General features: G+C 44.3%; 1 protein-coding gene across 1 annotated transcript; it reads right to left on the bottom strand.

Annotated features, from left to right (window-relative positions):
• Positions 1–3,948: 3,948 nt before the first annotated feature.
• EN1 (engrailed homeobox 1) lies at positions 3,949–9,261 on the bottom strand. The gene is made up of 2 exons (XM_065413787.1): positions 8,586–9,261; positions 3,949–4,265 (listed from the first exon to the last, which is right to left on the bottom strand). Exons 1-2 carry the CDS (start codon positions 9,259–9,261, stop codon positions 3,949–3,951), a joined length of 993 nt encoding a protein of 330 aa, XP_065269859.1.
• Positions 9,262–12,567: the final 3,306 nt, after the last annotated feature.

Genomic DNA, 12,567 nt, shown 5'->3' with positions numbered 1-12,567 from the left:
CCACAGACTTGGAGTAAACAAAAAGTTGTGGCTTTCAAAATACTCCTTGCCTTTAATGCTACGAAGTAAATTCATAATACTCTATTCTTTTAGGGCCCTCTAAGTATAGAAGACCACAATGTGATAACAATCTCTGAAATAAAATGTTAATATCGTAAATTTCCCTCGGGCAACTAAGCCTCACAGTAGATTTACTGAGAGGACACCGTTTAATAAATGTGTTTCACTAAGATTCATGATAAGGGAATAAAACTGTGTCTATTATGTATCCTTATTTTTTAAAAAAATCTGTATTGAAATCTAAAGGGCTGGGGCAGTGCTCGATGGGAGAGAAAATAAGCAGGAACCACTGTATCGAAGGAGGAATAACAGCATCAATAGTCAGTATAGAAATAAATAACCAACCGTCAGCCGGCATTATTGGAGAATTGCTGGGTGAGCTGTACATCCCAGCTCTTTAGGGAGAGTAATTAGACGATTTTAAAAAGAAATTACATTTTCTCATATACAGCTCCAGGGAGAGTGCGTGCGAGAGGATAAGAGAACCCCAGAGAGCTGAATTTAGATTGGAGACTTTTGGTGGTTGTTTTTTTTTTTTTTTTTTTTTTTGGTCCTCTCCAATATGTGCAGGATAGCACGCTGTTCCTTAGCCTCCTTCCCAGCCCAGCCTATATCCTAGCAAATAAAAGGAGGGGTGTGGTGCATGTGTGGGATTTACCTTTTCGGTAAATAATCCTGTGGCAAGGATAGAAGCGATGAAATCGCTGCCATGACCTGGGGGATCAATAACATGCGATCCTGGCTCATATTGGCAGATGTGAGGGTGACCATTTCTGTTTTGCAAAGTCAGATGCTTGCTTTTTTGGAGGGGGGGGGGGGGACGGGTGAGTTTCAAACCACGAACCAGTGCAGTGAGCTTCCCCCAGGCTTGCTTTCTGTTCTCTGCCTGGAGTCGATATTGTTTGGACTTTAGGCGACAGTTGGTTTTCTTCCGTGCAGAAGAGGATTTAAGTTTATGATCCAGTACTTTCAAAATGTAGCTATTATGCACTTCAGAGGGCGCTATCCAACATTGATTTCAATCCAGAAGCAGTTTAGGACTTTTTTAAGTCACGCTCGGCCTGTCTAGCACAGAGATCAGCGTTCCAAGGAGGGCAAGAGGAACAAGCAACTTGACCAGCCAGTTTTCATGCCCAAACCTGAAGTGATCCTTTCGTGCGGAGTGAAAGACTATATCACAGGGCCACAGATACCCGCCGAGCCCAACTTGAATGGGAAACCAAAGAGGCACGTTGTCAAAAATACAGCTCAGCCCCTGATCATTTCCAGTCCCGGCCCTGGGGGACACAGACCCAAATGCTTGCCTCAAAAGAATGGAAGGTTCTTTCGCCCTGCCATGCCCTCTGAAGCCTAGAGCGGTAGACAGAAGGGGGAGGGGGCGGAATGGCCATGGCCAATACAAAGCGTGTTTCCGCTTTACAATATGCACCATCCATACCTTTCAATTGGCCCTGATTGTCAGGGTTGCATGGCCTTGAATCCGCCTCAAGATATTGCAGCAGCCGAGCTGCTTCCCTCTCTGGATCCTGACAGCCCAGAAGCGAAAACATGATCACTTTCAAAGTTGCCAGAATTACCCCATTCTGAAACTTCTGTCCAGCTGCTAGTGTGGTTGTGTTTTAAGGCGTCTCCTTTGGAGGTTGCGTTATTTTTTTTCTAACACTGGGGTGACATCTCCGTCTGAACCCCTTGAACAGGGGCACTTTGCGCCCATAAGTCAGTGGGGGAGGATAGAAATATCAACAGGCCTGTTGTGTTAAAAAGCCCCATCAGTTCACACTGCCTCCCCCTTAAGACTGGCTGCAAGATTCGAACTAAATAAATAGACTCGTTATGAGTATGAAGTTTCTATTCAGAGTTCGACCGTTGTTTTCTGCGAACACCTAGGGCTCTCCAGGTATATTTTATGCGCTCGGTGGGCTTAATAAAAGTTGCGTGGTTGATTTTATAAACTGGATCTCACACAGTGAGCTGAGGCATTTTTGTTACACTGTGGTTCCAGACCCTGTGTGGTAAACGCACATACACTCGAGAAAAAGCCAGTAATTATTATAGTTACATATTGAACCAAAACTTAAAATATGAACGCTATACTTATCCTCACTAACCTATGATTACATTTATTTTCTATAATTTCCTATCCTTCCTGTGTACTCATGCCTGCCCCAGAGTTTTGCCAAATTCAAACCGTTGCATTGTGAAGACAAGACAAATGGGGCGGGGAGGGGGGGGGGAAGAAATAACCCAAGGAACCAGAAAGGTGAGGAGGCATTTAGTCCAACTGATGCACTGAGAGGAAGGGCTGGGTCAATGTTTAATACACACACTCACAAATCAGTATATGAAAGGGAGGAAAAGCCCGGAGAAGTCTTTTAAAAAAAATCACAATGAAGAAACCAAATAAAATGTGCAAACCCAGGACAAAAAAATGCAAACAGTGCGGCGTGCTCTCTAAGCCACCGCCCCAACGCTCCTGATGTGCTTGGCGATTTCATGGCACAATCACCAGGACACACAATTACCACTGACTTCACACATTAAAAAGTGGCCACAAAGCAACCAGCCAAATTAAAACTGACTTCTCCTCTTAATATGAGGGTCTGTTGAGAACAGAATTTACCCATCTGGTCATACTGTTAATTCAATGGCCGTCTTATGGCTTCCCTCCCGCCCCCATGAAATAATTTCCGGGTTTGGTTTTTTTTTTAAGTCCCTTAAGTGACTGAATTTACTTTAAAATTGAAATGGCTGAGATAAAGGCTGAGGACAGAGTGAAAGTACCATTCATTAGGAGATGCTGCTAAGCAACCGACTGCAAAGTAATGATCGTTTTCACTCTAGTTCTCTTCTTCTAGCCTCTGTATCCTGCCCTGGAAAAAAAAAAAAAAAAAAAAAAAAAAACCTCCTCTGTGGAAATTCAATATGGGACGAGACTGATCTCAAGGAGCTGTCAAACAAATTCCTTTTCAACACGTTCTGGAGTCCTAAACATCCAGAAGGCTGCATGACATTTTCCTGAAGGTGTAGCTGATGTGTTATGATGAGGTGGGGTTTATGTCCTGTAAAAAAGCAAAAGGGAAAAAAAGAAAAAGGGGGGGGGGAAGCAGAGGACGACAACGACGACTGAGGCATGATTTAGATATTCAAAAAGGAGGGTTTTTTTAAGACAGTAGCTCCGATTTCTAAAGGATTGAATTTGGAACTAAAAATGGATTAGCACTTTCTGTACGGTTTTTTAGCCCATCGCTGTCCTAATCAATTAAAAAAAAACCTAAATAATCAAGCTGTGAATATATATGTACATATATATACACACAAAGTAAATAAGAACAACCAGCCTGTATCCTGAACACAGTCTACACTTTATTTCAGACTACAGATTTCTGAACATAATAAAATCTTTGGCTTGTAGCGGCGGGTTCAGGCTCGCAGTCAGTGGATCCAATTCTTCGGGGGGGAGGGGGGAGACGGAAATTCACACGAAAAATAAAAGAAAAATTCGAGAGTGAGACATTTACTTAAAAACAAGAGGCAACGACGTCAGAAAAAGAAAACAAACAAAACAAACAAAAGAGAGACAGAGAGGAAGAGAAACTGTCCAGCAAATGGAGATCGCTACACATTTCTTACCTGAAATTAAATATATACAAGGTCATATGTTTGGCTATATAGAGATAATTTTTGTAAGTGTTCGGGGTTTTTTTTTTTTTAAATTGGAGTCCTTATACTATGGATAGACAATAGATTTGATTTTAAATAGCACCTGTCCAAAGTCCCCTTCAGTATGTCACTTTCCACTGTTAAGTCCTTTTTATTTTATTTTCCTTTCCTGGCAATAATAATAATAATAATTAATAATAATCAATGCGGGCTGGGGGTGTGTGCTGATTATTCGCTCTCCTCTTTGTCCTGCACCGTGGTCGTGGAATGGTTGTACAGTCCCTGGGCCATGAGATGAAGAGCCAGGCCGTTCTTGATGCCCGTGGCTTTCTTGATTTTGGCCCGCTTGTTCTGGAACCAGATCTTGATCTGGGATTCGTTCAGACTGAGTTCCTGGGCCAGGGTCTGCCGCCTCTGCTCCGTGATGTAGCGGTTGGCCTGGAACTCCGCCTTGAGTCTCTGCAGCTGCTCGGCAGTGAAGGCTGTTCTAGGCCGCTTGTCCTCCTTCTCGTTCTTCTTCTTCTTCAGTTTCCGGGTCCGCGGACCTAAGGACAGAGACCGACAGAAACATGGGGAGTGGGCGAGGGGGAGGAGAAGGAGAGAAGGGGGGGAGCTGTTTGAAATTCATCCTCGGATGTAAAATGTGCGATTCCTCCGTTCCTCACCCCTGGGAAAAGCGTCCTCCTCACTGAGCGCAGCCCCCCTCTTCCCCAGCATTTGCTTTACTCCCAGACCCCCCTCTGCCCTGTCCTTGATTGGGATCAGTTTGCAATAAAAATGGCCGACTTATTCATTTCTTCCCCCCCCCCCCAAAAAAAGGCAGCCAAAAGCAGGCCATCAAATTGCTTTCTATAGTGGGCGATTAGGGGTTTCTTTGGGGGAAGGGTGTTTCTTCCCCGCCACCTACCCACAGTGTAATTCAGTTTTATGTTCAGAAGAAAGGATAAATTGGGGGGGGGGAGAAACATGGCAAGTTAAAAACAGCAGTGGCACTAGGGTTTTCGCAGTTAATTCGCATTATAGAGGGACCCTACGCGCAAAATTCGCCGAGTTGTTCCCCTAGATAAACATATTAAGGGCATAATGAGCTTCGGCACTAATTTAAAAGGACCAAATAATCTGCCCAAAATAATAACTAATAGGGGGTGATCTAATGTATCATCACTAGTCTATTTGTGAGACACTTTATTTGTGTTACTCCAAATCTAGTCTCTGTGGCGTAGGTAAGAAAATCTGTTTTGTTTGGGCAAAACTGGATAAATCAAAACATGTATCGTCGTAGATCGTGACATTACAAATCTTTGTATTTGTCGTCCCCCCCCCCCCCCCCCACACACACACACCGCTTCAAAGGTCTGAAACAAACGCGGGGATGAAAATATAAAACCCCCTGATGTGCCCCAACAAACTCCATTCCACTCGTAGGATTTTTTTAAAGCAAAAGTATCATGACAGGCCAGACAGCGAAGAAACAGACTGTCTGCAGATTCTATGTTTTAATTTAAAATTCCGGATCCGAGAGCTACAATAAACCCCCGCGAATATTTAGACCGCAAATTTAATGTTGTGCAAAACTGTGTGAATGAATCAGAGATATCCCCTGGCGTTCTGCAAACCTGACGGGAGGCGCAGAAGACATCACCTTTCCTTTTTCGGTCAAGTCTGAACGCCTGATCCTGCGAAAATACCCCATTTGGCCCCATGTGACTGTCCTCTACTAATCCGTTACAAAAGGGAACGAATTCTATCTCGGGTGTCCCATCGCGCTTCTTTTTGGGGTGGCTATTGGGGAGGGTTGTACCAGAGCGCGCCCCATTTGCAAAGAGGGCACAGTCAAGACGAAGAGACGCCGTTGCACAAAAGATAGACACACACACACACACTCTGCGCCACGCCACCTCAGGGGGGTTCCGTTAACCCAAGGAGTTGGAACAGCAAACTGCAGTTCATTTGCGGAGCGCGCACCTCCACACCCCTCTGATAAATACATTCAAACTACTAACTGAAGCCGGAAGGATTGCTCCACCGCCCTACGGTGCTTTGGGCTAGCTGGAAGAAAAGTGCCGCTATAATCTAAACTGTCCCCGCGTTCCTGGAAAATCCACCACCACATTGCCCAGTTTGGTTGAACACGAATTTTAGACAAGCCCTGTAGAGAAATGCAAATACTTCCCCTGCCGCCTACTGTGTTCGTGTAAACTAATACTAAAAACGATCACAATAAAGAATCGCCACCGTTAATGAACAAGCTCATTCTTGATCGCTCCTGTTTTCAGGGCACCGTGCATATTATTGCAGAGTAAATGGTATTTATTCTATCACTCGTCCGAGTGACTTTTCAAATCCATTGGCTTTATAGATGTTAATTGAACTGAAAATCTCTCTCCTTTCCCTTTCCCTCTATTTCTAAAGAGGAGAAGTGGGGATATTATAATGAATACGGGAAAACGCACATTTGTATCCGTGTGGAATGCGTTTTAAATGGATTGCAGACAGTGTATATTTCAGTTCTGCCTCTCTTGGCATGACACTTGGATCATCCGAATGAGTTACTTCTCCTGTTTATCGTCTCATTGGAAACCCTCCCCTTATTAATGGTCAGATCAGGCTTTTCAGGCCTTTCTTTAAAGGTATAAATGCAAACCTCTGAACTTTAAACACCAATAGTATGTGTGGGCGTAAAAATAAAAGGTTCCGGAATAAGGCAAGGTAAATGCTTAGAGCTGACATGTAGTCATCTAGAAACAGAATGATAAAGGGTAAGTCCAAGAGGATCGAAAGCATAAGGCTGGGTTTGCAGGCTGTTGCATTTTGACTTCCAAACAAATCCTGTGAAAGGGTTTTTTTTTTAGGGAGGAATTTAAAACAATTTCTGAAAACCTCACGGTTTTGATCCAAAGCAGGTCAACAGCTGGGGAGTCCAAATTTTAGGAAGACAGTCCCCCCCAGTCCCAGATACCTACGGGAGGAAGACAGCAGGCTTCCTAGCTGAGAGTAGGCCTAAAGCTCATCTCAGGGCTGGTTGGTTTGTCTCAGAGATCTCAGGGCACGTTTAGGGAAATGGGGGGAATAGATTTTAATATATATGAATCCCTGCTTTATCCAGTTTACTAAAGGGGGGTGGATTTAATAAATCACATTATCTCCTGGTTGTGCCAGACCCTGCAGAGGCTGCTTTGCAAAAATTGCACCGATCTGATCTCAGTTCCTTTCCCCTTGGAAACTGAAATTTGCCATTGTAATAAAACAGCAATTCTGAATGGGGTGGGGGGCGAGGATATATACACTTAGCTCTAGATACAGTTTAGATACACTCAGCCCCTGGTCTAGCCAGACCTACACCACATACCAGTCAGGAGAACACAGGGCCAGACCCAAACACAACAAAGGGAACGGTGCACATTCCCAGAGGAGCTTTCTGGGACTGGGTGCCAGAGAGGAGATTTTGCAAAAGGAAAGTGTAAAATACTTTGCATGTGGCGGCATTGGGAAACGGTAATAAAATCATTGCCCTGCCCGGGCCGAGAGCTAGGAAGGCAAGAGCCTGACAGCTCAATCACTCAATCAATCCGTTTAGTCAATCAAACTGGCTTTTCTGAGTTTCAAGTAGCTGGACGTGTCAATAACAGTGGGATCTAGATGACTCGGGCTGATAGCAGCAAATTGATCACTTTCCGTGGAAGGAGCTAATAAAGGGAAGCGCGAGTTACGGCTAGCCACCAGCCGGGCATTTGGGCTAACTCGCCCCTCCTTTGCCTTCCCGGCCCTGGCCCTTGCTCCCGCCAAAGTGGGTTGATTCTTATTCTGATTTATAAGCTTACTCTCCCCGACCTCCGCCGGTTTGGGCGAGGGTTTGCGGACAGAGACGCTGTCTCGTTGGGGAACTTCCTTCCCTGGGATTTTCCCGGAGCGGTCTGATCTACATTCCTCTCCTCTAGCCACAAGCTGGACTGGGAGGTAATTCTGGGAGACCCTTTAAAAGTGACCCGGATCACCTGATTTGTTCCATGTAAACAGAATTAAAACAAGGAAATGGAACGCTAAAAGGACTCGAATGAAAATAACAAGCAGCAGCAGAAATATCTGCAGTCCCGGAAAATCTGATCTTGTTTTTTCTTTTTCAGAATCTTTTCTTCCCATCTTTTTGGGAGGGGGTGGGGGGAATAAATTCCCCCAAACAATAGCAGATATTATCCGTAAGAAAAGAAAGCTCCTTAGCCGCTAAAAACTAGAACGAACACAACCCCGCTTGTCAATATGCGACCTAGAGGCCTGGTTTTCTTTTGCTCTCAGAGAGGCCTATTTTGCTTTCCCATAACAGAAACATTTTTCCCTGAAAGCATTTCTCCCCCCCCCCCTTCTGCCTTTCAGAACTATACCTCACCCCCAACACCCTTTCAAATATATAATACGTTCAACATGTGTCTCTGATCTCCCCCTCCCATTCCCCCCCCCCCCACTCATCAGCACACAATAAAAATAAAAAATCTACTGCCTCGCTTCACAGCTACTGTATCTGTAACCCCAGCCCAGAATCCGAATAAAAAGCCCCAGATCGCTCCTCCTGCATCAGAATTCGGGGTTTTATAAAGGCGGAGGGGGGAAGATGGGGCACGAGGAAAAGATTTCCCCATGCCCCCCCCCCCAATAATTTAACCCGAGCGCGAAGGGCTTGGCTGTGTGACCCAAACACCCCCACGCTAGGAATAGGCTCCTAAAGCAAAATCGAGCTATATTATTGATATATGTTTTTTAAAAAATAATCTATAGACACTAAAGAAGGGAGGGGGGCTGGGGAAAGGGAAAAAAAAGCGACTGCGTATTATGTAATAGCTAACAGATGTGATCAGCGAAGTGGTTCTTACCCGAAGATGGTCTGTCTGAATACCTAGTGCAGTAAACCCAGGCAGGCCATACTAGAGGCTGTTGAGAATCGCTCTTTACAACAGGTCCTCCATTATTAGAGCCCATGAGCAGGATGGCGGGGTTGGCGTGTTCCCCATACTTCGCCGGGTTAGTTCCACTCCCTTCGGAGGGTGGCTTGGCTGCCGCTACCGCTGCTGCTACTGCTGCTGCCGCGGCGGGGTTCGCTTTAGAGGCAGCAGCTGCAGCAGGAGGCGCCGAGGAGGAGCTGTCGGGGTTACAGTTTGAATCCGGGCAAAGGAGAGAGGACGGGTTGGATGGCCTCGTTATCAGTGGGTTGACGTTTTCTCTACCTGATGTCTGACCGCGATCTCGGTCTCTGTCCCGGCCGCCGCCTCCACCACCTCCTCCTGCTGCTGCTCCGCCGACGATCAGGAGCGTCTCTTTCTTGCAGCCAAAGTCCGGCCTCAAGATGTTGTCAATGAAAAAGTTGGTGGTGCGGTGCTGCTGCGGCTGCGGCTGGTGGTGGTGGGGCATGGGCAGGATGCAGGGCGCTGCAGGCGAGGAAGGCGCGTGGCTGGGGGAGACGGGGACGCTTTCTCCATCGCTGCTGCTGCTGCTGGTGGTAGTTGTTGTAGCAGAGTCTCGGTGACTTTTACTGTCCGGCTGCTCTTCCATAATCAGCCCCCGCCACGGAGATCGCTGCCTTTCCCTCCCCCCCACACACACACTTTTTATTCCCACCCCAGTGGGTGGTGGGGTGAAAAAAAAATACAAATAAAATCCACTTGTTGGCTTGGATCTGATCTAGAGAGATGGGTTGGTGGTTGTTTTTTTTTTTTAAAAGACAGCTATATCCAAAAATACTGAGACACTGGAGCGAATTGGGTTTTGGATTTTTTTGCAATTACCTTCTATTTCCACCACCACCCAATAAAATAAAATAACAAAGCAGCTTCCCCCCCCACACCCGCCCCCCCAAATCGCCTTTAAAATCTACCCATCTTCCTACAAATACTGTAGGTTTTGATTTCCCCAAGTGTCATACTCTGCTTTGCCCACAGATCAGGCTTGGCAGAGCCTTTAAGCGCCAGCTTGCACAGCGCCTGGGTATTTTTTTTTTAATTTTTTTTTTAAGCAAATCTCTGACAGCTCCGATCTTTGCAACAAACTCTCCCTAAAAAATCGCTCAGCCACACTTTTTTCATTCGAACCGGAAGCACGTGAGGCTGGCCCGCACGTGGAACAAGCCAATGGGGAGCGGGAGATCTCTCTGACACCCCTGACGTCCGCCAATCGCATGCCTTGGAACTTTGCGGATAAATAATCCATGGGGTTGGATAAATCAGAGGGAAGTCAGCGCTCTTCCCTGCGCATCCATTCCAGACCCTGCTCCCACCCACCCCTGCGTGGGGCTGTTTATTTATTTATATTTGCTGTAAGCAACTATAAAATCAACTCCATAAACAACTTGTTCAAGTAATGTAGGATTATGTACGTGTTTAACCCATGCGACAGGCAGGCATTGGAAGCGTTGATGGCAAATACTTTGTAAAAGTGATTTTCTCTTTCTTTCTTTCTTTCTTTCTCAAAAACTCCTCTCCACTTTATTTTCCTTGTTATTATTGTCGGAGGACAAGTTATTAAAGAGAGAGAGAGTTGGTTGTCTTGATTTGTCTCATGTTGAAACTTTTTTAAAAGAAAAAAAGTAATTGTAAAATTGCGGTGGTTTTTTTTTATTTTGTTTTTTCCTGAATGTTATTAGACAGGTTAGAGGTGAATTTGTGACATCCTTTTTTGCAACAGTAGATGAGGTTCTCGGGGGTTCTACTGAATTACATTTAACCTGCATGTCTATTAACAAAAAACAGTGGATCTATACAGTTTTCCAGAGCTAATAATTTCTAAAAATTAATTTAGAAGTAGCTTAACCTCAATGTTAGCGTTTGAGTTAATACTCCAGGAACACAAACCCTGTGATTCAAAATGCTCGTGCAAAGTTTTTGCTAATGTTTATTTATTTTCCCACCTGTGACGGACAAGTTTATAAACATTTAGACACATAACGCTTATAATCATTTTGTTCCATAACCAGTAGAATTAAAACATAACTGACATGTGGTGAATTCAGTGTTGGCTTAGAGTTGGGCGTATTTTGAAGATGTATGAATGAATACAAAGTTACAAAATTACTACACTTCCACTTCCTATATTACCTTATTTAAACTAGCTATTCGTCGTCTTTTTTTTTTCCAAGTTCAGTTTCCAGACTGCTTTTACACAAAACAATTCAAACAGTGTTATTTAATCAAAACAAACTGCAGAAATCGGCCGTTTTCTGATTATATTTGCAGGCATTATTTATAACTGTCCTTTGTTATTTTGTTTTTCACATGATGGTCTGAAATAGTATTTCCCAGGTCTGGTCTTTTCTGATGTCGCACGAAAGTTTGCACCGCAAGCGAAAGATGAAATGTTGTCTTAATGTTAGGAATGAATTCTAAAAACAAATTGCAGATGGAGTGGGTCATAGACTCGAGGTTCGGGACTTGCGAGGATGCAGAATTGGTGTCTACATCTGTTTCAGCCGCTCACAAACGTTGCACACCTTAGGGTCTGCAAGGATAACTAACTGGGACCATGTTTACAGAGGTTTGCGTCACGTGACGTGATTTTTTATTATTATTATTAAATAACTCCCTGTTCCCTTCACTGATTGACTAGTAATTTAGAAATCAGCTTTGATCGTTTCAATCTCGCTTTGCTTTTTTTGAGTAAACCTGGCGGAGTCAGTCAAAGCAGCGAGCAGTCAGAGTCCTAACCCAGTGCTGACAAATAACTCAAGTTGCTTTGGACAGGGCTGTAGGGCGTTTGGATGGGACTACATAAACCAGAAGGGTGTAATTGAAAGAGGTCATTGTTACCAATAATTGAATTCGACACCTCACAGTGTCCGATGCTTTTCGGGGAGCTGTTTTGTGTGTGTGTGTATTTATATATATATATATACACACACAAGGCACAGTTGGTTATTTTCCATATAGGGGAAACATTCCAAATTGTTACCTCCAGCCACACAATCCCTTCTAAAATAATAGCTGGCATAACACAATCAGCGGTGGAATCAATACCCTGATCCCCAATTAAATGAATGTTAAAGCCCCATGCATTCACAATATCAGATCATTTACTCGCACCGAAATTGGGTTTATTTATATTTAAGTTAGCAAAATTGAAATCTTTATCCCAAAAGCGAGCGTGGGTACTTAATTAAATTCTAATTAGGACACTATCAATATCCCATTTAGCCACGTAGCCTTTGTGAGCTAGCAGTCCCTTTCAGAGCTGTAAATGGGTGCTGGCTGCCTTATCTCGCCTGCAAGAGACGCCTTGAGAAGGGCTGCAAAAGATAATTTATAGGTTTTAATTACTCTTCATTCCGCCTGATCAGCTTGGCGTTCATCACAGGACGGCGAATAAAACCTGGTCAAAAGCACTGTCACTATTCCCTGGCAAGACGCTTAATCAAAGTAAGCAGGGCCATATTACACGCTGCGAGCTCCTCCACGTAATTTCCCAGCTGCTGATAAAGCTAGTTGAATAATGCTGCAGTCCTTTGGAGACACCATTTACAGAAATGACTTTATTGACGGCTTAACGTCGGTAATTCATTTTACCTTTCATGTATTGGGAGCCCGGATTTGTTACAGTAATGGGATGATAAATGCGCTGGCGGCCTATAGCTTTTATTATTGAATACAATACACACACCCATCTTTAAATGTTCCAAAATTGGGTTAAAAGGGAGGGGGGGGGGAAGAGAGAGATCGAAAGCTTTAACTATTTCATTTTCTTTTTTGTGTATATATGGGGGGGTGGGACTAGCTAATCTCGAATGCTTCCCCCTCCTCATCTAGAAAAGAATTTATTCTGGATTTTAGGGGGTTGTATATAAATCGAGTAGGTTTGTGTGTGGATAAGGGG

This window comes from Emys orbicularis, chromosome 11, assembly GCF_028017835.1.
Source record: "Emys orbicularis isolate rEmyOrb1 chromosome 11, rEmyOrb1.hap1, whole genome shotgun sequence".
Lineage (NCBI taxonomy): Eukaryota > Metazoa > Chordata > Testudines > Emydidae > Emys > Emys orbicularis.
Note: the sequence above shows the minus strand (reverse complement) of the source record. Positions and strands in the feature narration are given on the sequence as shown.

What these genes read in the sequence shown, in the direction of transcription:
- EN1 (XM_065413787.1), bottom strand. Translation starts at nt 9,261, where the DNA reads ATGGAAGAGCAGCCGGACAGTAAAAGTCACCGAGACTCTGCTACAACA. An exon ending in TTCAGACAGACCATCTTCGG is followed by an intron (nt 4,266 to 8,585) that starts GTAAGAACCACT and finishes CTCTGTCCTTAG; the next exon opens with GTCCGCGGACCCGGAAACTG.